Below are 25,957 nucleotides of genomic sequence, written 5' to 3' on the forward strand. Positions count from 1 at the left end.
ATGAGCTTAAGCACTGAATTATGCCATCTCCAGCAGCCTGATGGTTCGCCAACTTTTTTTCAGCACTGAAACTTTTTAAGTGATATCTTCCATAAAACCTCAAAATTGGGGCTGCTCTGGGTCAGTGGGAACCGAGGTCTCAGCCGCTTGGCCTCATCTACAAAGTCAGGTGGGCCCCATGGTGCTGCCACAGAACTCTGAGTGGCCGGAAGTGCGAAAGAAACCACTACACTCTCATGACTACACGTGACCACGATGGATGGAGCGACACCCACCTTGCCTCCTGTCCAGAGTCTCTGGGTGAAGACCAAGCAGTCAGGGTCCGCAGAGGCAGAGGCCAGTGCGTGACTCACAGCTTGAGCAGCAGCGCCAACAGCCAGAGGGCCCGCAGAGCTGCCCTATTTTCATACTTCCTTTGAGAGCCACAGAAACATTATCAGGAGACAGGCGGCATCTGCACTTCCTCTGCCTTGATCCCGCCTCACATTTCCAGTAGATATGACAAGGGAGGCGCCCTCGGGCCTTCATTTTGGAGTACAGCTGCCAGTAGCATTGCCAAGGTGATTAATGGTCATTTGTATCTTTTTTTTTTTTTTTTTGGCCACATCTTGTGGCTTGCAGGATCCCTGACCAGAAATTGAACCCTGTCCCCAGCAGCGAAAGCACCAAGCCCTAACCACTGGACCACCAGGAAATTCCCAAATTTGTATTATTTTCATGAGGTTCACCATAATGGTCAAGTGTAAGAACTCTGCCATGGGTGGACCTGGGTTCCCATTCTGGCCCTGCCAGTGAGTGGTCTTGGATCAGCTTTTTAATTAAGATGCCATTTTCTCATCTGAAAAATGAGATAAAGGGACTTCCCTGGGGGCCCAGTGGTTAAGACTTCACGCTTCTGATGCAGGGAGTGAGGGTGCAACCCCTGGTTGGGGAACTAAGATGCCACGTGCCCTACAGACAATAAATACATTTTTTAAAAAAAGAAAGAAAATGAGATAAAGCAAGTAAAACCCAGCACAGCATCTACCACAATAAAGGTTAGCTATTAATAATATTGTAAGTTAACAAGAGATATGTTTCTAGTTATATGAAAAGTCAGTGTTTTAAAAAACTTTATTAATACATATATAATTTTTAAGAGATGGACCCATGAAAACTTTTTTTTTTTTTTTAGTTTGGATACTTCCCTTCTGAACTGCATTTGAATATCTTTTAATGATTTCCACAGTAAGTCTAGTTAATATCCATTGCCACATATAGTTACAAAACTTTTTTCTTCTTATGAGAACTTTTAAGATCTACTCTCTTAGCATGATGTAAGATACAGCCTGTTGACTGTAGTTAATAATACCAATTATAACAGTATTGTGTATTTCAGAGTTGCATTTGAATTTTAAGTGAGTTTTCTCTCATTGTGTAATATAGATAGTACTACTTCCATTTCATGGCACTTCAGTTAGAGGTGCCCTTAGAAACACAGATGTTATATGATCAGAGTTTGGGAGATTTTTATTATCTATTGATTAGCTAAATCCCAGGGTTTTAAGAGAATTTGGAAACTTCTTCCAGTTCTTCTCAACCAAATAAAAAACAGTTTTATAAAAGTCAAACATCCTGTGTGGCAGGTTTGGGAATCATGAATACATCCTTCATATCTCACCATGTTAACAGTGGTAGCAACGTCTACTTTTAGGTCTTTAATGCTTCAGAAATAGCTAAAGCTTTACTAGAATCTGAATTGTCAGTTTTCTAGTGAAGAAGAATATGGTTTTCATTGCCACTTGCCTCCTGAAATACCTCAGTCCCTTTCTACTGCGGACGAGTGTATTTATAGTACCCACAATTTGTTATTACATTTCAGCTGCTGAGTTAGATGTGCTGGAAGGGTATGTGAGCACAAAACCACGGCTACACTACCTAATTGGCCCTGGCGGCACTCATCATCAGATAAGTGGGAGAAGAAGAGAATCTATTTTGACTGTAAGGGTAAAAATCATAGTGTAAGAGCCAATCTGAGCAGATGAGGATCAGGGGTGAGCATGCAGAAGAAACAGATGGTGGTGAGTAAAGGGAAGCAGGAGGCCAGGAGTTTTACATAAGAAGTGTGACCTAATCAGAACCCTGGCAACTTGAATGTGATTTAAAAGCACATCTGAAAGAAGTTTGCTTTACTGGTCTCTGTGGTAGAAATGGAGTGAGAGCCCTTGGAACAAGTTTCGAGAACTTTTGGCCACAGTAGAGTGTAAATTATGTAACATTAATCAAATCTGTTTATTGATATTTTTTAAACTGAGTTTTTAGTTTTGAGTTTAAAATTTTCAAATGTTGTTGTTCAGCCACCAAGTTGGGTCTGACTCTTTTTGACGCCATGGACTGTAGTACACCAGGCTTACCATCTCCTGGAGTTTGCCCAAGTTCATGCCCATTGAATTGAATGCCATCCAACCATCTCATCCTCTGTCGCCCTGTTCTCCTTTTGCCTTCAATCTTTCCCAGCATCAGAGTCTTTTCCAATGAGGTGGCTATTCGCATCAGGTGGCCAGAGTATTGGAGCTTCAGCTTCACCATCAGTCCTTCCAGTGAATATTCTGGGTTAATTTATACTTCAGCCAGATATGAAGTTCTCTTTGAAAATGGCCAGTCCACAAGCATTGTTAGAGGCACATGTGGTCACAGCACGCTTAGCATGGGAGCCTATATAAACATCCACTCACCCACTTATTCACTTGCCAGTGTGAGGCATTTCTGTTTTCTAGTGCACAGCACCCTGCTGCCCACTTGGTACCTGTTGGTGGACATAGAAGTTCTCAGTTTGGGGCTATTGCAAGTACAGCTGTTACGAACATCTGTAACAGATCTTTGTATGGAGATAAGCTTTCTTTTCTCTTGGTAAATACCTAATGGTGAATAAATACCTGGACTTTGTAGTAGATGCATATTTAATTTTCTTAGAAACTGCTCAGCTGTTTCCCAGAATGGCTGCACCTTCTTATATTCCCCGCAGTGTGAGTTCCACTTGCTCTACATCCTCACCAGCATTTGGTATGGTTGTTAATTTCAGCTATTCAAAGGAATAAAACCATCTTATTGTATTTTAACTTGTATTTCTTTAATGAATGGTGATGTTATATATTTCTCTTTCCTTTTACTTTTAACCAATTTGTTCCTGAACATGCAAAGTTGGTGTCTGAAGGCAGCATATATCCAAATACCATCATACTAATCTGTAACTGTTCTGTAAGTCTGACATTATTCCAAAATTAAAAGTTTATGTTTTAAAAAAGAGTTATACTAAGAAAAAAATATTTTATGTTTACTCATGTAGTCACCATTTCCTGTGCTGTTCATTTCTTCATGAAGATCCACACTCCCTTCTCATATCATTTTCCTCTTCTCTGAAGTTCTTCCTTTAATGTTTTCTATAGTACAGCTCTGCTGGTGATGAATTATTTCAGCTTTTGTTTGTCTGAAACCATCTCTATGTCACCCTCAGTTTTTGAATGATAGTTTTTCGGAATATAGAATTCTAGGTTGACAGTCTTTTTTCAGTAATTTAAATGTATACTTCCATTATTTCCTTGTTGTTGTTCAGTCGCTAAGTTGTGTCTGACTCTTTGTGACCCATGGACTTCAGCACACCAGGCTTTCCTGTGCTTCACTATCTCCCAGAGTTTGTTCAAACTCATGTCCATTGAGTCAGTTAGTTCCTTACTTGATGAGTTTCTAATCAGAAGTATATCATCATTATTTTTATGCTTTGGTGTATTTTTCTTTATGTTGCTTGTACTTGGATTTCATTGAGCTTCTGAGGTTTGTGGATTTATACTTCTCGTCAAACATGGAAGTTTTTCAGTCATTATTTCTACTAACTGTCTTTTCTCCACTCTTCAGTTTCAGGTACTCTAATTACACATCTATTCGGTAATGTCTTAAAATTGGCCGACAGCTAATTAATGATCTTTTTACTTTTTATTAAGTTCTTTTTTCTCTGTTCCATTTTGGATACTCTCTATTGCTGCCATCAAGTTCACTAATCCTTTCTTCTGCAATGTCCCGTCTGCCATTAACTCCTTTTCATTGTATGACTTCTCTGTTGCTGCATGACATATTACTACAAATTTAACAGATTAAAACAACACATGAGCATACCTCATTTTACTCTGTTTCACTTTATTTAGTTTCATGTATTTTTTTCATACATAGTTTCATACCATTTTTTTGCAAGTTGAAGTTTATATCATGCCATTTTCAAGCAAGTCTGTTGTCGCCATTTTCCCAAGAGCATTTGCTCCCTTGTGTCTGTGTCACATTTTGATAATTCTCACAGTATTTAAAGCTTTTTTTATATTATTATACTTGTTATGATGATCTGTGATCTTTGATGTTACTATTGTAATTGTATTGAGGCACCATGAATCATGCCCATGTAAGATGGCAAAATTAATCAGTTGTTGAAATGACAACAAAGGATTTAGACTACCCCATAAAATTAGCTGATAAAGGAGCAGCAAGCGTTTGAGAGGATTGTCTCCAATTTTGAAAGAAGTTCTCATTCTACTGTGGGTAAAATGCTACCAATCAACATTGCATGCCCCAGAGAAATTGTTCTTGAAGGAGAGTCAAGCAATGCAGCAAACGTCATTGTTGTCTTATTTGAAGAAGTTGCCACAGCCACATCAGCCTTCAGGAAATATCACCCCAATCCATCAACATTACAATAAAACCCTCTACCAGCAAAGAGATTCAACTCACTGAAGGCTCAGATGATGGCTAACATATTTTAGCAATGAAGTATTTTTTATTGCTGTTGTTAAAAGTATCAATTCATTGTTTCAGTGTTAGTTACTCAGTCATGTCTGTCTCTGCAACCCCATAGACTGTAGCCTACCAGGCTTTTCTGTCCATGGAATTCTCTAGGCAAGAATTCTGGAGTGGGGAGCCATTCGCTCCTCCAGGGGATCTTCCCAACGCAGGAATTGAACCCAGGTCTTCTGCACTGCAGGTAGATTCTTTACCATCTGAGCCACTAGAGAAGCCCTACAAGTATCAATAGTTGTTTCTTTAATTCACTCATTCATTCCTTTTTGGCTGCACCGGGTCTTCATTGCTCCGTGTGGACTTTCTCTCCTGTCAGTGAGTAGGGGCTACTCTCTAGTTGCAGTGTCAAGGCTTCTCATCGTGGTGGCTTCTCATTGCAGAGCGTGAGCGGGCTTCAGTGGTTGCAGCTTGAGGGCTCAGTAGTTGGAGCTCACAGGTTTAGTTGCCCTATGACATGTGGTATCCTCCTGGACCAGGGATGAAACCCGTGTCCCCTGCATTGACATGCAGATTCTCAACCATTGGACCACCAACAAAGTATTTTTAAATTAAGAAACATACATTTTTTAGGTATAATGGTATTGCACACTTCTCGGACTACATATAGTGCAAACACAACTTTTATATGCACTGGGAAACCAAAAAGTCTGTGTGACTTGCAAGAGGGTAAATATGGTCTTTGTTAACAAGTCACAGAGACTTATCCAAAGTATAATGAAATTTTGAAACTACCACAATAATAAAAATCATTGCCTTAACATTTTTTAAATTAAAAAGCAAGGTGTATGAGAAAATAGTTTCACGAGCTCCATTATGTTAAAGACATTGTGACTTCCACTACAAATGAATTTGGTGTAGGCAGAGGAAGATTACCTAAATGCCAAATGAGTACCAGAAATTTCCAAAACTATATGCCATTTTCTGTGTAGCTTTGACCTTTGGCATTACCAGTTGGTAAATACAAAATTGGATCCATTTATGAGAGGGCCCAAAGTGCATTGAATTGGGGTTGGACAGTTCCCCTCTAGCCAGTCAAAAAAGTATTCTTCAGTTATTTCTGAGGGTCCCCAAATGGGTCCTCACGTGTGTCTATAGATCAGTCTGTCAGCCACAGTTAGCATAGCGCATCTGCGTCCTCCCTGGCCAGCCCCCACTCCATCTGCCTGAGAAGCCTCTTGCTAGCATCATTAAGGAAGCCTTCCCTAATGGGCTTTATTATGAGAGAGCCAGCCCTCCGGCTCTCCAGGCCGGACCAGGTTTCTCACAGAGGCAGGGGCTCCAGGCAATTCTGAGCATACCATGCTTCAGACCTATCACCCCTGTAAGGAAAGCAGTTCAATCCTCCAACATTGGGGCTCAAATGTAAACCAGCGAGCCAGACAGGGAACAGAGACCACATCACACTCCAGCCTCCTCTTCTCTCCCCACCATGTCTGCGTCAGTCAAACTTCCTCTGTTCCGCCCCTGACAAAACAAAGGCCCTTGTGCTCATCAGGCAAAGACAGCAAATATTTGATGCGGCAGAGGGGGAGAAGAGTAGGTATTTCATGCGTTAGCAGTATCTGGATGCAAAAACCACATAACCCAGGTGCCCTGTTCCATAGTTGCTGGAGCTCATTAGCCCACGTCATGTGGACATTGTGACCTTCAGGACATAGAGGTCATCGGGTCTGAAGCCTCAGTTGAATGTCTCATTGAGTTGCTCTTGGATCATCCAGAAAAAGCTGAGGGCGAAAGCCACCCTCCCGGAGTGATCTGGCATTCTCCTTGGCAGTCTAGAATAAGGTACCCTCCTGGAAGGCACGACCTCTCCTGCATCAGGCACAGCTGTGGACTTCTTCCTCCTCCCACTCCTCCTCCAGGCTTCCGCTGACAGATCGGTCCAGCAGAGTCTCATTTCCTTTGGTGTCCTGGACCTTCCTTTCCACTGCGATTATACAAACATTTATTAGAGAATAATTTATTCCTCAGGCCCATTAATGGAGTCCAGATTCCATTTGTCTTATATGGACAGACAGATGTGCAGTGTTTTGTGCTACTTTTCGATGAGCAATGCTGTTTACACAGAATTTTCCCAAGACCACCCAACTCAGTTTGCATGTCATCTTCAGCTACTTCCAAACCCTGGCTTCCAGAGGAAAAGAAAAAATTTAATAACTCAGCGCCCCACCCAGTTTTGAAGACATGACTTCATACTGAAGGAATCTGCAAGCCTGCACTGCCAATCAACATGCCTACATCAAATAAACCATCTCTTATTCTGAAGAAGGGAAGGTGGCTCTAGAAGCATTCTGCTCTCTGACCTCCTCACATGGCTCATGGCTCATTTAGGTACCTGGAGCAGTTGGAAGCCAAGACCATAAATCTAAAAAATAATAATAGTAGATGAAACACTTAATAGTTGGACCTTCCCAAGTCTTCCATTTTCTGTAGGTTTCACATAAATTGCCTTTCCCCTCAGCTCTGGATTATATCTAAAGATACTGCTAATGATTTTTTACACATAGAAAGTTTGCTGGATTTTTATGGTGTTTGCATAAATTGGCTTTTTTTTTTTTGCTCACTCCATGAACTCTGACACAGGTAAGGTGGTTGGTAGTCTCTGTGTTTTTGAGATAAGTAAATGAGAAATCAGGTGAGTTTGCCAAGGTGTCCCAGTGAGTAATCCATAAAGGCAATCATTCTGGTTGATCATAATCATTTATTTTCTTTTGAACAATCATGTTTAATCTGGAACCATTTCCTATTTTTAAATTTGGTTGTGTTGAGTTTCATAGACATGCCATTACATTATAGATGGATATGAAATATATTATGTTACTTCATTATTTACCAAGATGTAAGGATACATCAGTGCCTTTTATTTGTAAGCCCTGTCTGAATTTTAGCCAGCGATTTGTACAGGAAATGTGAACCAGGAAGCAATATTCTGGGTTTCTTCTGTAAACACTGATGAATTTTAGTCATATGAATGACTGGGAATGTTACTCACATAAAGTACAGTAGAACTTGACAGAGTGGAAAAAATGACTGGAATAAAGGTTAAGATCCCTGTCCTTTCCTTATTTAGATAATAAAAGAGGAAAATCCAATTCAGTACATATTTATCAGTGGCTTACTGTGGGTGAGGTATTTTACATATGACTTTTTTTTTAACTTTTGGCTGCACGGAGTCTTTGTTTCAGCGCATGGGCTGAGTTTCCCTGCAGCGTTTAGGATCTTAGGTCCAGGGTCAGACCCCCATCCCCTGCATTGAAAGGTGGATTCTTAACCACTGGCCACCAGTGGTTAAGAAGTCCTTACACATGACGACATTTAATTTAAACCTCACAACCATCCAAACGGGTAGGTGTTATTGTCCTATTTTATAGAAGAGAGGACCAACATCAGGGGGCTAAAGAAGGGGGCAAGGTGGGGTCATGTTCCTTTCTGCATACAAAGCCCCACTGGGTGTTAAGGAGCCTGTAAAGATGAAAGGGATAGAGTCCCTCTCAGCGTGCTTTCAAAATAGCAGAAGTGAACAGATGCACAGCCGGTGAGCAGAGAGGTGCCAGTTACGGAGAAAGAAGCAAGCACTGCCTAAATGGTGCTGAAGGCCAGGGAAGCCCATCAGAAGGACCAGTTGATTCTGGCTGTTGGTGGGGGTCTGGGGGTTGAAGAGGGTCAGGTGCTGACCTGTCATGAGCGTAGACTTTAATTTGTATATCTATATTTTTTACAAGCAGAGATGTGGCAGAAAGACATTCTGGGTGGAGGAAGCATCAGTAAGACACAGTGATGACTCAATCAGCAGGTTGGTATGGGCAGAGCACAGACCCAGGCAAGTGTGTCCCCTCAGGGCCTGCTCCATCCTTGTCGCCCAGAAGCTTGTTGGAAATGCAGACTGTCAGGTCCCATTGCAGAGGAGATCACAGTCTGCACAGATGAGTCATGTGCAGAAGGGGTAAAGGGTCAAGTCACACGGAAAGGTAGCTTCTGATCAGACCCAAGAGAGAAGTATAGGACTTATGGATTAGATGGAGCAAGACAGAGGGTCAGTCCTGCTCTGTCTTCAGCTCCATCACTTTTCAGCTATGGGACCTTTGGCAAAGTTTGTTGTTATTGTTGTTGAGTCACTAAGTCGACTCTTTGTGACCTCATGGACTGTAACCCGCCAGGCTCCTACGTCCGTGGGATTTCCCAGGCAAGAATACTGGAGTGGGTTGCCCTTTCCTTCTCCAGGGGATCTTCCTGACCCAAGGATCAAACCCATGACTCCTGCATTGGCAGGCAGATTCTTTACCACTGAGCCACCTGGGAAGCTCTCGGCAAAGTTATTAAAAAAATTTTTTTAAGTTACCTGTTGCCTCAAGATTGTTTTAAATGGACTTTATTTTTTTAGAGCAATTTCAGGTTCACATCAAAATCTAGGGGAAAGGACAAAGAATTCCTATATACCCACTGCCCTCACACACCCTCAGCCTGCCCCATTATCAACATCTCCGACCAGATTGGTAACCTGTGTTACAGCTGATGAACCTACATTGATTCATCATCACCCAAAGTCCATAGTTTACAGTAGGGTTCATTCTTGGTGTTGTACACTCCAATGGGTTTAGATAAATGTATAATAATATGTATCCATCACCATGGTGTCATAGAGTATTCTCACAACCCTAAAAATCACTTTAAAAATGTGCCCCATCTTTTCATCTCTTCCTCCCCCAAATTCCGGATAACTACTGATTTTTTTACTGTTTTCATAGTTTTGCCTTTTCCAGAAAGTCATATAGTTGGAATCATATAATATGTACCCTTGTCAGATTGGCTTCTTTTACTTAGTAATATGCATTTAAGCTTCCTTTCATGGCTTGACAGCTCATTTCATTTTAGTGCTGAATAATATTCCATTGTCTGAACGTATCACAGTCTGTTTATACCTTCACCCACTGAAAGGTATCTCGGTTGTTTCCAAGTCTAGCAGTTGTGAATAAAACTGCTTTAAATATCCAAGTACAAGTTTTCCTTAAGTATTTTTTCAGTTTTAATATTTTTTATAGAAGTATAGTTGATTTACATTGTTGTGTTAATTTCTGCTGTACAGCAGAGTGATTCAGTTACACATATATACATTCTTGTTTTAAATTTCTTTTCCATTATGATTTATCATAGGATATTGACTCTGTGCTATACAGTAGGTCCTTGTTGTTTATCCATTCGGTATATAAAAGCTTATATCTGCAAACCTGAACCTTCTACTCCATCCCTCCTCCAACCCCCTCGCCCTTGGCAGCCACCAGTCTATTTGCTCTGTCCATGATTCTACTTCTGTTTCAATAGGTTCATTTGTGTTGTAGTTTAGATTCTACATGTAAGTGATATATATTTGTCTTTCTCTGTCTGACTTACTTCACTTAATATGGTAATCTCTAGTCGAATCCATGTTGCTGCAAATGGCATTTTTACTTTTTTATGGCTGAGTAGTATTCCAGTGGAGAAGGAAATGGCAACCCACTCCAGTGTTCTTGCCTGGAGAATCCCAGGGACGGGGGAGCCTGGTGGGCTGCCGTCTATGGGGTCGCACAGAGTCAGACACGACTGAAGCAACTTAGCAGCAGTAGCAGCAGCAGTATTCCAGTGTGTGTGTGTGTGTGTGTGTGTGTACATATCATGTCTTATTTATTCATTCATCTATCGATGGCCATTTAGGTTGTTTCCATGTCTTGGCTATTGTGAATAGTGCTGCTATTAACATTGGGTTTTGGTCTCTTGTTGGATTAGAGTTTTGTCTGAATATATGCCCAGGAGTGGGATTGCTGGATCATATGCTAATTCTATTTTTTGTTTCCTGAGGAACCTCTATACTGCTTCACAGTGGCTAGGGTGTGAATTTTGGTATGAACCCAAGTGTTCAACTCTGTGGGTAAATAACAAGGAGCATGATTGCTGGATCACGTCTTACAGGATTTTGTTTGGACTCATGTAAGCAGTGGCCTTAGCATTATAGTGCCTAGCATTCAGTAAATGGTTCTCAAAGTCAGACTTGTCCCTTGTATGTATGGGGTTCAGGGCAAGAGAACAAATGGAGATTCACCTATCATATACCTAAATAGTTAAGGTTTTGAAACTTTATAGATTTGTCCATGGCCAGGCTCATGTTTCCAGCCAGATCACCTGAACTGGAAGCCGTAGGAGCTGTGCTCGTCTGGGCAGTGGACAAGCCTGGGCAGAGCCAAGTGCCTTCTGGGCAGGGCGGGGCACCAGCTGGGCCCAGCACCTGGGTGGTGACCAAGCCTGCCTGAACCCCGCATGGGACTGGCAAGGTTAAGCTCTCCAGGGGGTTGGGGCAGCTAGATTCTTCATGCCTCTCTTTGCTAACTCAGATGCCTCCAAAGACCCTATCCCTGAGCACAGAGGGAACACAGTTATCCGGGGACTCCAGTCTCTGAGGCACTGCTTTGGGTGATTTAGGGCAGCCAACTTGAAAACAGACCAACCCCTCCTTGTCTGGTTTCCCAAGGTAGGCCACTGCCACCTTCCCTACAACAACTTAACTTGACCCTGCAAGGGTCGGGGGTGAGGCACAAAGCCCAGTTCAGCACACATTTCCCTGTTGCATAATTCCCATTAGCTCAAACTGCCCCAGAGTTTCCCCCAAAACTGCCTTTTAAGACCAAAAAGAAAACAAATGTCTTTGTGTTTTGGTATTTGTGATGTGCAAGACTTCTCTTGCCTGACTCTAAGGATGGCCCTGCCCAACACAATGACAAAATGAGACTCCTTTCTATAGGCATGGGCAACTGCAAAAATATTTTGAGCTGAGAGGTCACACAAGGAAGCAGAATCTTGTGGTCCCAGAGTACAACCAGGTGGGAACAAAGGTGGATTCGGTCTAATGCCAGAAAGCAGTGTGTGTTCTGGAGGTCTGCTCAGCTCAGGGTATCCTAGCAGCCCTCGCCCTCCACCCTTTGTGTTTACCATCCCAGCCCCTGGTGATCTTAAAATGGGTCTATAAGAGCTGCTTTAAGATTTCTTTAGTGTTAAACAACAATTTCCATTTGAATTCTTTTATTTAGAATTATAGTTATAAATCTGCCTTGGGTTATCTAGGGGGAAAAAACTGTGTGGTGAAAATGACCTTTCAAGAGATAGTTAGGACTTCCCTGGTGGTCCAGTGCCTAAGAATCCACCCTGCAATGCAGGGAATGCTGGTTCGATTCCTAGTGGGGGAACTAAGATCCTACATGCTGAGGATCAACTAAGTCCATGCTCTGCAACTAAAGAGTCCTCCTGCCTCAAGGGAAGAGCCACATGACACAGTGAAGATCTTGGGTGCAGCAACTAAGACCTAATGCAACCAAATAAATAAATATTAAAAAAAAAAAAAAGAAAGAAATGATGAAGTTTATAAGAAAAAAAGTTACCACTGGGATATGGTCATCCATATTTGAACACATAGATTTTACTGAAGTCCTTTGGGGTCGCTGACATGTGTCAAGGGCTCAATTTGTTTTTTCCTACTGATCCATAATTTAAAAACGTAATTTAAACCAAAGCAACAAATCCATACCAGGTTTCAAAACAGAAGGATATCCTGCTTCAAGGTTTCAGAGTCCATGTAAAGCAATGTCACTGAATCTGTTTTTAAACTTAGTTTCCTCCTTTCTGGGGTCTTTGATAACTAAATTGAAGTAAAGGTCCATTTTTCTCCTTTTCCCTCCCTTTTTCCTTTTTCTTGGTGACCCTTATTCCTACCAGCCTGTAGCTTCTTCTTATTATTGTGGTCGCTTCTTCTGTCCCAAAATTGCTTTATTTCTCATAAAGAAAAGAGCCTTTCTCTGTTGGGTAGGGATTACTCTTAGCTAACCAGTACCTCTCTTGGAGAATGGGTGGCATGGAATACCAGTCACAATAGAGCAATAAATCATTGTCATTAAACAGAAAGCTGTTTTGTCCTTGAATAAAGTCTTCAACCGTGCTTGCAAAAGCTACACACCAAATTTAGAAAATGCAAAATGTATGTGTCCCTTCAACTGAGCTAAATTGTACATGCTGATATATACATATTTTTTTTCCTGGTTAATGCTAGTTTGCCTTTAAAATACATCCTTTACTCATCATGAATGACTGATCTTAATAATTCCTGATGCATCTTAATAATTCCTGTTTTATTTTTCATGTTCAGAATTCACATGAATTTTTGCATTTATATTTTTTTCAAAGTACTGAGAAGGCTCTTTGGATACCAGTGTAATAGAATAGTAGTAATAAGAGTAAATAAACAGTTTCTTTACTGGTGGGAATCACTCAGACATCACAGAGGAAGGTCTGTATTCTTTCAGTCTTAGCATTTTCCAGGTTGCTCAAGTCAACTTCCTTTGTGTCCACTTTCAATCGAACTTTACAGATATTTTCTCACGTGTTTGTTTATCTGTCGTTTTTATTTTTTCTCTGTCTCCACTGGGCAGTAAGCTCCTTCCAGTTCCTAGACAGCTGGAAGAAGAACTTAGAGCAAGGGAAGCCAAGTGCTGCCTGAGAACACTTAGTACTGTAATGTGGGTAGTGGAAGAGGTATTAAAAATACAGCGAACACATGTATGCAGATACTTCAGTGTAGCTCAACAACACTGGATGCCACAGTGTGTCTGCCACAGGGGGTGTAATTAGGATGAAAATCAGGCTGTTTGTGCTCAAGTGTTCACGCCACTGGCAGTTGCTGCATTCTCAGAAAATTCTAGTTGGATGTGACCTGTTGACATTTAGAGAGTGTTATCAGACACAGATCAAGTCCACAGGACTCCAGGAAAGCTTCCTAGAAGAGATCACGTGTGAACTGAGTCTTGAGGAAAGAGTAAGAATTACTGCCAGGAGCAGCCACAAGCTAAGACATGGAGGAAGAAGTACATCGTGTGCTGGGGACGCCTAGGATCTCATGCGGCACGGTGATGCGTGATGACGGGTCATGAGTAAGTTGTCACTAATCATGCTTATCAATATTTGCAAATATTGAGTTCTCCTGTAAATTGGTATGAAATCTTAGTCAAGGTTCTGTCGTTGACAAGTAGTGTAAATCTATTTTAAATTACCTTAAGCGAAGATGGTGAATCAAAGGGAAGAATTGAAGCAGCTCACGATCCCCAAGCAAAAATGCAGCCAGGGTTGGGAAAATTATCAGGAGCCCGGCCATCCAGTCTCCTGTTCTACAGATTGTCGCCTGCCATCTTGTGAAGCAATTTCAAGGTTAACTCTTTGCTCTGCTGACTGTAAACGGCGCCTACAAAGAATAGATGAGAGGTGATAAGGGCAAAAGAGGGTCCAAGCATGATTTCCAGGTGGCTTCTGTCCATCGGGAGAAAGATGAAAACAGCAGAGTGGACTGATGTGGGTAATTATACCCACAAAATGGTCCACTCTAAAGATTCAGACACCACCGCTTGGGAGCTGGGGGATCACTGAGAAACCCTGAAGGAACATACAGTGGAGCTTGTTTTTAACCAAGACTGTAGCCCTGATGCACAGTTGCCACAGGACAGGAGTCCTCCTTAACCACATGCCTCATGGGTGGCCGTCAGCCTCAGAAACCTTAACCCCAGAGCACGAGACATTCATGTATCAATGATGGACTCAGTGAACTGTGCAAAGAATCATCACGAGGTCCAAGTTGAGAAACTTGGGTAGACATGCAAGTTTCTTAGACTACAAGTAGATGATGATCCTGGGGTAAGCCAAGGCTTTAGGAATTGCTTCTTGTTATGCACCAGGTATTCCGTGCTCAATTCATATTAATTCATTTACTCCTCCCAATAATCCTAGGAGGTAGGAACTATTAACATTGATTGACACTCTTTTTATAGATGAGGACACTAGAGTACTGAAAGGTTAAGTCGCTTCCTTGAGGTTGGACAGCTCATAGAAGGTGGGGCTGGGACTGGAACCCAGGCAGTCTGGTCCCCAAGGGCATGTAGGGACCCCCCAGCTGCCTGTTTACCAGTCACCATGTTTTCCTTTTTCACAGCTCATCCACATATTGTAAGAATGAGATTCTAAACAAAAATGACCTCAGAAACAAATGGATATTTAAATGAGCAAGAACCAAAAAGATGGCAAGTCTGTTTAAAAGGAAGCAAAAATATTGACATAGGAGTTTTCAAACTTTTTGGTTCCCACCATCTTACCTTGAGGGAAGATTCCCTGGAGGAGGGTATGGCAACTCAATCTAGTATTCTTGCCTGGAGAATCCCATGGACAGAGGAGCCTGGGGGGCTACAGTCCATGGGATCACACAGAGTTGGACATGATTGAAGTAACTTGGCACATCTTACCTTGAACCCAGTTAATACAACAGAGATAAGTGGAGTTTCTCTGGGTGAAGCAAAGGGCAGACATACAAGCCACTGCCCTGTGACCTCCACTTTGACCCTAGGTGGCTTAAAGGACTCAGGGACCGAGTTAAGGGTCATGTCCTATATCCACCACTGGTTGAAAAGGAAACACTGGAACTGATTCATCTCTCCTTGTTATCTGACTTTGTACCACATGTTAAGAGTTTTTGAAAAATTTTTCAACCCTGCAACATTTTCATAAGAAGCTCTCCACTTTGATCATTAAAACTTCTTATAATGAACTGTTTGTGTTTTTTAAAAACTATTTCCTTACTTATTTTGTTATTTTTGGCTGTGCTGGGTCTTTGTTGCTGCACGTGGGCTTTCTGTAGTCGAGGTGAGCAAGGGCTACTTTTGAGTTGCGGTGTGCAGGCTTCTCGCTGTCGTGGCTTCTCTTGTTGCAAAGAGCGGGCTCTAGAGCCCAGGCTCAGTAGTTTTGATACACGGGCTTATTTGCCCAGCAACATGTGGAATCTCCCCAGAGGAGGGATCGAACGTGTGTCCCCTGCATTGACGGCAGATTCTCAACCACTGATCATCAGGGAAGTGCTATAATGAACTGTTTTGGTTGGGGGTTTGCCTTTATTTGATATAGTGCTGTTGACCTTACTGAGCACAGGAGAATAGCTGAGAGGAAGGATGAGGCTGAAAAGAAGAGGGAAAAAAGCAAAGTTAAGGCATCTGTGGCGGTTGAGAATGTAGAGAAAGTCTGTGCATGTATGGATTCTGAAGCAAGTCTCTCTGACTTTGGAAATGAGTGGCTGAGAGAGTGATTCTTTTGTTTATTTGTTTTCTTTACTCGTCCCCTTCCCGTTCCTCAAAGGAATTCAGGATATTATTCTTACTTGGCTATGTTTTTTCCTGAACATTATCTAAACAGTCCAAATTCTCTTTTGTGCCAGCAGTCACTATATATGCTGAGCTCTTTTTTGTACCTGGAGACCAGGTCACCAAAACTAGTAATTTCCAATATGTTTCTTTCTGAGGGTGCCTGGACTAAATGTTGAAGACTTCCTTTGCTCTTTATTCATTTGTTTTAATGTTTTTAATTGGAGTATAATTGCTTTACAATGTTGTATTAGTTTCTCCTGTACAACAGCATGAATCAGCTATATGTATACATATATCCCTTCCCTCTTGAGCCTCCCTCCCACCCTTCTTTTGCCATTTAAATAAATCCACACAACCGTTACCAGCATTTCTGCCAAGATGTGTATTTCTCCTAGCCATTTCAGCTTATATATTTTACTTCCTTTGTACAACCAGGACCCAGTTCTTCTCCGTGGTACTCTCAAAGGTACACTGTTATTTCTACCTTCTAGGAATGTTGTGGGGGATGGGGCTTGTTAACACAAGAATAATGCCAAGCCAGACAATCCTAGAACTGAACTGGTTTCCCTCACTTACTAGTAGTGCCTTTTTTGGGCAAGCTACTCAGACTCTTACTGCCTCCAGTTCCTCATTTGTAAACTGGGGATTAAATAATACCTATCCTGAGCTCTAGCTCTATTCTGAACCTTAGCAAAATAGATAAATTCATTCATATACAAACTTCTAGCCTACAGAAAAAAGACAAAGACCCACCCAACTCATGAGGCTTGTATAACTTGCTTTAAAAATCCACAGAGGTAGCAAAGGAAAGGAAAGTACAGGTCAGTCTTACTTATGAAGATCAGATGAACAATCCCAAGTAAAATATCTTCAAATCAAAATCAATGATGTTGAAAAAAAGAAAGGAAACACCAATCCTAGGAATATCGGGATGTCTGTGAACCGCCGTGCAGAGTGAGTGCATCAGTGACCCTGATTAAAGGGCTTCTCTGCGTCTATGTACTGTGCTCTGTTACTTGATGATTGCTTCTCAGGTTAATGCTGGGCTTGTTCGTGTGACTTGCTTTGCTAATGGGACAGTAGAAACTTGACTCAAGCAGAGGTGTTTAAAAAAAAAAAAAAAAGCCAAAACGGCAAAAGATTAGTGGATTCTGGATAGTCTTTGATTTTCTCCTTTGGCTATCAGTTCCCATAAGAAGAAGATCACTGGTTTTGTCTAACTGATGGGGCACTTTCAGACATTTCAAGCGCTGTCACCGCGCCTCTGCAGTTAGGAATAAATGCTTTCAGACTGGAAGTAAGAACATTTTAAGGTCATTTTTTTTTTCCTCTTGAGCAGTAAGGTGAAAAACATAATGCTGCTTCATTGGTAAAACTATTATATTGGTTGATTGGCTTTTTTCTTTTTTCCTTTCTGATGACCAGCGCTGTGACAATGTACTTCTAGGTCTAGACCCTGAATTGCAAGTGACAGAATCCAATTCAAACTAACCCAAGAAAATTCCTTTAGGGGAATGAACTCCCTCCCCAAAAGAGGCAGGGCCTTCTTGCCAGAATAAGGGAGAAAAGCACTGAACTGGCCAAAGCAACAGCAGTAACTTCCAGAAGATACTTCCTGGCTCAGCACATCGTATGTCTATCCCCTCTCTTGGTGTCTTCTCACCTAGGTTATCATTCGGATGAAGGGGCTGCAATGTCGCCGCAGTCTTGCTTGATCATGAAACCATTTGCATGTAGGACGTCCCCTTCAGTTCCTCTAATGCATCTTTACAAGGAAACCAGAAGGTAAGCTGCTTGCCTTCTGTTACCTGTTCTGCCCCCATGTTATTCTATTGTGATATTTACTAAGAAACAACCCATATTTTACTGTGTGTGTGTGTGTGTGTGTGAGGTTTAATTGAGGCAGAATGATGTCCCGTATATAAATACTGTGAAAAGGAATGCTTATAATCTCTAATAGGACTTAAGTGAAAAGTCTTTTTTTAAACTGAAGTATAGTTGATTGACAATGTTGTGTTAGTTTCTGGTGTACAGCAAAGTGATTCAGCTATATGTATACATATACGTGTGTGTGTTAGTTGCTCAGTTGTGTCTGACTCATTGTGACCCACAGACTGTAACCTGCCAGGCTCCTCTGTCCAGGATTCTCCAGCCAAGAATACTGGAGTGGGTAGGCATTCCCTTTTCCAGGGGATCTTCCCAACCAATGCAGGAATCAAGCCCAGGTCTCCTGCATTGCAGGCAGGTTCTTTTACCATCTGAGCCACAAGGGAAGCCTATATATATATATGAAATATTCTTTTTCAGAGTCTTTTCCATTATAGGTTATTACAAGGTACTGTGAAAAGTCTTCTAAACGGGATTCTAGTCTCATATTCCTGAATTCCAGAAAGTTCCTGAGGCTTTATCATCCTTGTGTCATGATCTAAGTGTAATAGTTGTTGATCTGTAGCCTTTTAGAATTGCCCTTGATACAGATAAGGGATTGGACCCACATTGGTAGTGAGGAGAGGGGGTCTCTAACCTCTGTGGGAACCACAGTCTAATTGTTCCCCATTGCAGGGCTGTAACTGGGGCACAGCTGACAAACGCTAGGCCCCCTCCCCAGCTCCCCCCGCCGTAGCCCTAACCACCCCAGGGAAGTCCGGGAGCATGACTGTCTTCTCCAATTCCATCTGCCTCAGAATAGGCTCGGGCACCTTCCATGGTTTTATTTTGTTCCAAAATTAGATTTGCTTGTCCTCTCCCCACTCCCTCCTTCCCCTCTCCACACAGGCTCGGCTATCAGCCATTAGGATGCTTTGTCTCAAACACGGTGGCAGGAGACTGGCTCTTGGTAACCATAGGCAACCATGAATCAGGACCAGCTATTTGTGCTATATTTGCAAGGCACAATCCAGCTCCTGGCTGGGTAGATGGGGAAACATGCTGTATACAGCTTTTATTGTATAGTAAAATATTATCTCCCCCTTTCCATTTAGAATGACCAGTCCATGGACGAGATGCAGATCATTGGAGGCGATGATCTTTGGACTCTGGCTGGAAAGGTTTGTTTATGTGACTGCTTTGTGCCCACTGAGGCCTGGGTGTTGCAGGGAAAACAGTAACCTCCATTTCAGGTCAGCGCTGCAGTCCATTTCAGACACTCTCCTGGGTTTGCTAATTCATGCAAATGAATGTGTGGATCCTTTTAATGATTCCTCCTTTTATAAAACACTCCTTTTATAATGCTTCCAAGGCCTGACTCAGACCAAATCTTTCGTCTCCAAGCTTCCTTCCAATCTTATTTCAGACAACCTCACATTACAACCCCCCCTTAGCACTCCTTCTTCTCTTTCCCATTTTTTTTTTTTTCCTGCTCACACTTTCAGGTACCTCCTGAAAGGGAATTCTTTTCCTTTATTTGTCTGATTTTCACCCTTCATCTCCTCCTGGGCACCAAAGCACTTTAGTAAGACATTTAAACATGTTTGTTGAAGTGTTTAAAATTTAGGCAGGGAATTAAAAAAAAGAATATCTAAAGACTTTTTCATTTTTCAACACTTTGCCTCCCCCCCCTGTGCTGTCCCCCATTAAAAAAATGTATCCCATGAGATTTTGAGGCAGGCACCTCCGATATTAACTTGGAGATCCAAATCTGCCAAAGCTTAGTAATTACATGAAAAACTCTGGATTCTGACAGAAATCCATGCATTGGGAAGGAAGAGTGTTTCATCAAGCAGATGGTCTGTGCAAGTGTGACCTGAAACGCGAGTTTTGCCATGAATGAAAGCAACACAGAATTTGTTTTTCTTCAGCTCTGCTGACATTATCTTGTATTCATTATCCCTGAGCAACTTAAGCTTTCTAAGTGAAACGAAGCAGTCTGTTACACAAGCTTAATCTCGTATCTGCAGTTGTTACTGGTTTGCAGTGCCCACCTGGGGAAGGGATAGTAGCCATATTTAATAAAAATGTGTATAATAACACTAGGAACATTGAAGAGCCACAAGAACTAACTGCAGAACAGCTTCCTTCCTCTCCTCAGAAGATAGCTTAGCATCTGAGTGTTAAATTGCTACCTAGTAGTAAACTGCGTCCTACAGAAACTGGAATTCATTCGTTGGTGTTAATGTATGTATCACGAGGCCACCATTTGATGTTACTACATCACTGTATAATCCTGGAAAGATTAAAAAAAAATCAAAGCTATTTCCAGAAATTCATAACTTTTAACAACCCTGGGGTTGTCTTTAAATGATGTCATTGTAGTACTTTGTTGTATGACATTGCCTTGGAAGTTTATCACGTAGGAGAAATGGTGTGCCTTGTGCATTTACCATGGAATCTGTCAAAGTGGCAGCTCTAAGAAGCCCAGAGGAATGCCAAAAAAAAAAAAAAAAATTGCACAGAAAAAGTGCAGTGTTTCTCTCCTGCCTTCTAAAATCATCTTGTATTTTGTTTGAAAGTCATTTTTCCTCTTATGTGAGCACTGGATAGTCCCTTCCTTTAGGAGGTAGAGAGAGGATAATGGTTCTAATTTTTTCAAGAAAGAGAGACTTGAGAAGATATTGAAGAAAGGGGAGTTTCTTCCTGGGGGTGAAATGAGCAAGAAGGGGTGATAAGGCTGTGCCTCAGTTTCCCCTTCTGCAATTACTGCAAAGACCATCCCCTCATGAGAAAATAGACATCGTGGAAGTTCAGGTTAGGAGAAACAGCAAACCAGCCAAACAGTAAGTCTGAGCAGAGGTTGGCTTCAGTTTTTTGCTAGCACGACAAATGATTCGTCCAGGTCACCAGGTAATATTACGTGGTATCTTTCCAGTCGCTGTGTGTGCAGAGATATATGCATTCAAATTCATGTCAAGTAGAACCCCCTGGGCTTCTTGAGTAAATATTTCTGAGATGTATCAACATCGATTAGCCAGGTTCTCAACTGTCATGACAGCTTAGGATTCTGCAGTTTAGGGTTCCTAGGCTCACATCAGAAGTCAATGTTTAATGAACCAGTATAGACCACACTCTGTTCTCTCAAATACATCTTGAATCTGTCCATGTCTCTCTATCTCCATGGTAACATTCCAAGTCTAGACCTTGCTACTCAAAGTGTGTTCTAGGGCAGGTGTCAGATAAACTTTCCAGGTCGGGGCAGGTAGTAAATATTTTTTCAGTTTTGTGGCCCATACAGTCTTCTGCTGCAGCTATTTCACCTTGCCATCATAGCACAAAAGCGGCTATTTGCAATAGATGAAGTGCAAACAAATGGACATGGCTGTGTTTCAATAAAATTTTATTTACAAGAAACAAGCGGCAGGCCAGATTTGGCCAATCAGCCATAGTTTGCTGACCTTTGGTCTAGGAACCAGCAAGGTCGGCAACTCCTGGAGACTTATTGAAAATGCAGTACCTCAGATCCCACCCCAGATTTGCTGAATTAAGTCTTCGTGTTAACAAGGTGCCCTGATGATTCTATGCACATTAAAGTTTGAGAAGACTGGTCTCTAAGGCGAGACAACCTCTATCCCTTTTCTGGGCAGCATGAGCCATGCCTAACTAGTCTCCCTGAACTTCTGCCTTCACTTAACTCTTGTTAAGATGCTCAGTTTTGTCCGACTCTCTGCAACCCCATGGACCAGGCTTCCTTGTCCTTCGCCATTTCCCGGAACTTGCTCAAACTCACGTCCATTGAGTCAGTGATGCCGTCCAACCATCTCATTCTCTGTCGTCCTCTTCTTCTGCCTTCAGTCTTTCCCAGCATCAGGGTCTTTTCAAATGAGTTTGCTCTTTGCATCAGGTGGCCAAAATATTAGAGCTTCAGCTTCAGCATCAGTCCTTCCAATGAACATTCAGGATTGATTTCCTTTAGTATTGACTGGTTTGATTTCCTTGCAGTCCATGGCACTCTCAAGAGTCTTTTCCAACACCACAGTTCAAAAGCATCAACTTAACTGTTGCCACCTCTCAAACCAGTCTCCAAGAAGCAAAGGGATTTTCTTAAAATACAAATTGGATCCCATCACTTGCCTACTGAAAACCTTTCAGCAGCCTGTCAATTAGGGTTGTCAGACTTAGTTTAAAAAAAAAAAAACAAGATGCCAAGTTAAATTTGAATTTCAAATAAACAATGAATAAATTTTCAGTATAAGTATGTCCCATGCAGTATTTGGAACACACTTGGACTAAAATGTTGTTCTTTATCTGAAATTCAAATGTATCTGGATGTCCTATATTGTGCCTGGCAACCCAGTGCTCTGAGATTATAATCCAAACTCTTTATCACAGCCTAGAAGACCCCGATGATCTGGCCCTGTCTCCTTCCCGACGTCATGGCACACCGTTCACCACCTCCTCTCTGGCCATCACCACACCGGCTAAGCTCCTTCCTGCCGAGACCCTGGACAAGCTGTGACCTCTGCCTGGAATTCACTTTCCTCCCATCCTTCAAATTTCAGCCTAAAGACTTTTGTGTCAGAGAGAGGCCTTCCCTGAGTCTCTAAAATGAGCACAAACTCCTCCCCTCTAAGCCCCCGTCCCCCTATTCTCCATTAGCCTCTGTATCAGCACCCTCTTTCCACTGAAGCCCTTTCCATAATTTCTGATGTTTATTTGGGGCTTATTTTTCATTTGCCTATTTCCCCACCAGGATGTGAAAGGAGTGGAGGAGTGAAAAAAAAAATTCACTTAACTTTCCTTCTCCTTAAAAGAATAAAGGCTTTAATATAGCTTGCCCTCCCTACCCCTTCTTTAGCTTTTCAGAAATAGGCTGTCCATTAGAAGTTTGAGAGAACTATAAAAACAAATTTCAAGAATTTCCCTGGCAGCCCAGTGGTTAAGACTTCGCGCTTCTGCTGCAGGGGGTGTGGGTTCGATCATTGGTTGGGGATTAGGATCCCCCATGCTGTGCAGTGCTGCCAGATAAAAACTTCAGAGGCCCTCTAGCATCTTCCCATCACGTAGAATTTATACCAGCTGGGAAAAAACTTGAATGGCACATAGCAATGGGCAGGTCCTTTTTTAAATGGTGGTAGAAGAAAGTCTGAAACTGCAATAAATATCTGCCTGGGATGGAAGATGTGTTGGATGAATATCGGCATTGGAAGGTTTGGTACAGGTCATCATTTAACTTTTCCCTTCTCATAGAGTAATCACACGATTTCTCAATTAAAAAATTCACACTGAAGTTACATTTATCATTATATTACTACTCTACCATGAACTTGTTCTTGTGTTCTCTTTTTTAATGCTCAGCATCCAGGGAAGAACATTTAGGGAGTAGGGGGCCTTTCCACATGAGACTGTTCCTTGAGCTTAAAGAAATCCAAAGAAGGAATGATTTCTTTGGATTATAATTGTCTTAGAAGAAGGTGAGGTTTTATTTGGGACCAGAAGGTCAGGGAATAGCGCAGAAGAGGGAGAGAGAATAAATAGCATGTGGAATCGGGGAGGAAGAGAAGAAAACAGCAGAGCCAGAGAACAGGAGTGCCCCGTGTGACTGAAGGAAATTCATCAAAAAGTAGCAAAATAATAATTTAAAGAACTGAAATTGGATTTGGTTTATAGACTATATCGGGGACTTCCTTGGCAGTCCAGTGGTTAAGACACCTCACTTTCACTGCAAGGGATGCAGGTTTGATCCCTGGTTGGGGAACTAAGATCCCACATGCCACACGGTGTAGCTAAAAAAGCAAAACCCCCCCCAAAAAAAAAAAAAGAATACATTGACTAATGAGTGTAACTTGCTCAGAAAAGCAAAGAGGAGCCACAGAAGTTGTTGAGCTGAGGTGAAATCAAGAAGCTGTGTTTTGGGGAAATCACCTGACAGGAGGGCAGAGGTAACTGAGAGAAGAGAGAGACTCCAGGGAGAGAAACCAGGGAGGAGATGGCGTGGTTTGAGCACTTGAACTTCAGGAGTGAAGTGGCGTGAAGCAGAAGGAGTAGCTGTCTCCGAAGGAGCAGGATGAAGTCAGTGATTCCTGAAGGAGGGAAGGTTAGAGAATCACCTGTCTAATTTCCCATGTGTTAGAAATCCCATAGATTTACTGTGTCACTTAAGTCCTCTGCTGCTGCTGCTGCTAAGTCACTTCGGTCATGTCTGACCCTGTGCAACCCCATAGACGGCAGCCCACCAGGCTTCCCCGTCCCTGGGATTCTCCAGGCGAGAACACTGGAGTGGGTTGCCGTTTCCTTCCCCGGTGCATGAAAGTGAAAAGTGAAAGTGAAGTCACTCAGTCGTGTCTGACTCTTCGCGTCCCCATGGACTGCAGCCTACCAGCCTCCTCCGTCCATGGGATTTTCCAGGCAAGAGTACTGGAGTGGGGTGCCAAAGCCCTCTGTAGATGCTCAAGTTAAAATATTTAGGAAACGGAGACTCTAGACAGCCCACATTCTCCTTTCTGTTTCTGGGCTTCTTTTATTACCTCTTCTTCCTTCCTTTGTCACTTCCTTCCTTCCGGCCTCTCTCTCTTTCTCTCTCCATCCTTCCTTCCCTCCTTCCTTCCTGCCTCTTTCTTTCTTAAAAGCAAAGGGAAGAAAGCTCCCCAGAAAGGCTGGCTGAATCATGGATCTAAATAGGTCAAGGTGGCTGAATAAAGAGAGCCCACAGTGATTCAATGGCTCCTTCAGCTCCCAGCGTTAAAAGCGTTTCGTTCGGGTGTTTAAGCTGCCTGCACAACGCGCTCTCTGGCTGATTTTTTCTTTCAAAGTTGATTTAATCCTAGCACTTCATAAAATGGGTGTATCCATTAAAGCAAGGCGATTTTATTCATGTTCAAGAGAAATCTCTGAAAGGGTGGAATAAAACCCAAAAGCACAGAAAAAGGCCCAAATCCAGCAATGGGCAAACATAGTTGTGCAGGTTACGTGCGAGATTTCAGGAGACCTACCACTGCACCCGCCCCCCACCTCCAAGAAGTTTCTAATCAAATGCCAGAAATCAAGCATCAGAACCTGCCGAAATTTCCTCCTTGCCTGCCTGAACTATTTAAATCATTCCTTTCTATTGCATCTGACTAGGTTGAGAACAGTCATGGAAATGCCCAGCGACTGATGATTCTGGCAGTTTTGTGAATTATCACATAAAATGAAATGCTGGACTGCATGCCTTTCTCCATGGGGTTTATAGTCACACTCCCACGCAGGCTCAGGATCCATGCTCAGCTCACCATCACTCCTGCCATCGTCCCTCAGTGGGGTGCAGCCACAGCCACCAAAATACATTGCTGCAGATTAGACTGTGGTGTGCTGGTCGCTTTACATTTTAAAAGACTAAAAGAAATAACCTATTTAAGAAAACCATTCTGATTTTCATCAGTCTGTCCTTTCTTTTCTTTTTCTCTTTCTTCCTTCCTTGCTTTTTCTTTAGGAAACCCAGAGGGATGAGCTTCCATCAGGATCATGAAATAGCAGAGATAGGACACGCCGTGGAGGTTCCCCATAGGATTCTTGCCTGCAGCTCCCAGGCTGCAGATTTCATTGGCTTTCTGGGAGGAAATGAGCTAGGTGTGATGAGATGACCATGACAGTAACTGGCGAGCATCTCAGATTCAGTGATGGGAGTCAGCAGATTGGAAGTGTTTAAAGAGGCACAGTGTGTTCTGGGAAAAAAAAATTCCCAAGGCAGCCCACTCAAGAAAATGGGAACTTTAGAAGATTTCTAAATGCAAAATTAAAAGCAAAAGACATTTAATACTAGCTCAGTTAAGGAGGAACTGTATATCATTAAGGAGAAATATAGAGGGGGTATATGATGAGCTAGAGACAGAAAGGAGGTCAGAATTGTTGCATTGTTCCACAGGCATTTCCTAAGCACCTACTACATAACAGTTTCCATGTTATATACTGATAGTATAAAGACGGGTTAGTCTTCCTCTCTCAGCTTGTGTTGCTAATCTTGGTCCACTAAAGCGTGAAGAGATGAGTTTTCTTAGACAGTATTGAAAAATGCTTCCACAGTTGGGGTAGTCACTTTC

The 25,957-nt window shown here is 42.2% G+C and overlaps 1 protein-coding gene across 1 annotated transcript in view; it reads left to right on the plus strand.

The window, feature by feature from the left end:
* Positions 1-25,957, plus strand: part of PRTFDC1 (phosphoribosyl transferase domain containing 1) — a 102,279-nt gene that overhangs the window by 61,762 nt on the left and 14,560 nt on the right. Inside the window, 1 exon segment of the mRNA XM_006075962.3 lies at positions 18,992-19,057. Coding sequence (XP_006076024.3) covers positions 18,992-19,057 — 66 coding nt within the window.

Source organism: Bubalus bubalis, chromosome 14 (assembly GCF_019923935.1).
Source record: "Bubalus bubalis isolate 160015118507 breed Murrah chromosome 14, NDDB_SH_1, whole genome shotgun sequence".
Taxonomy (NCBI): Eukaryota; Metazoa; Chordata; class Mammalia; order Artiodactyla; family Bovidae; genus Bubalus; species Bubalus bubalis.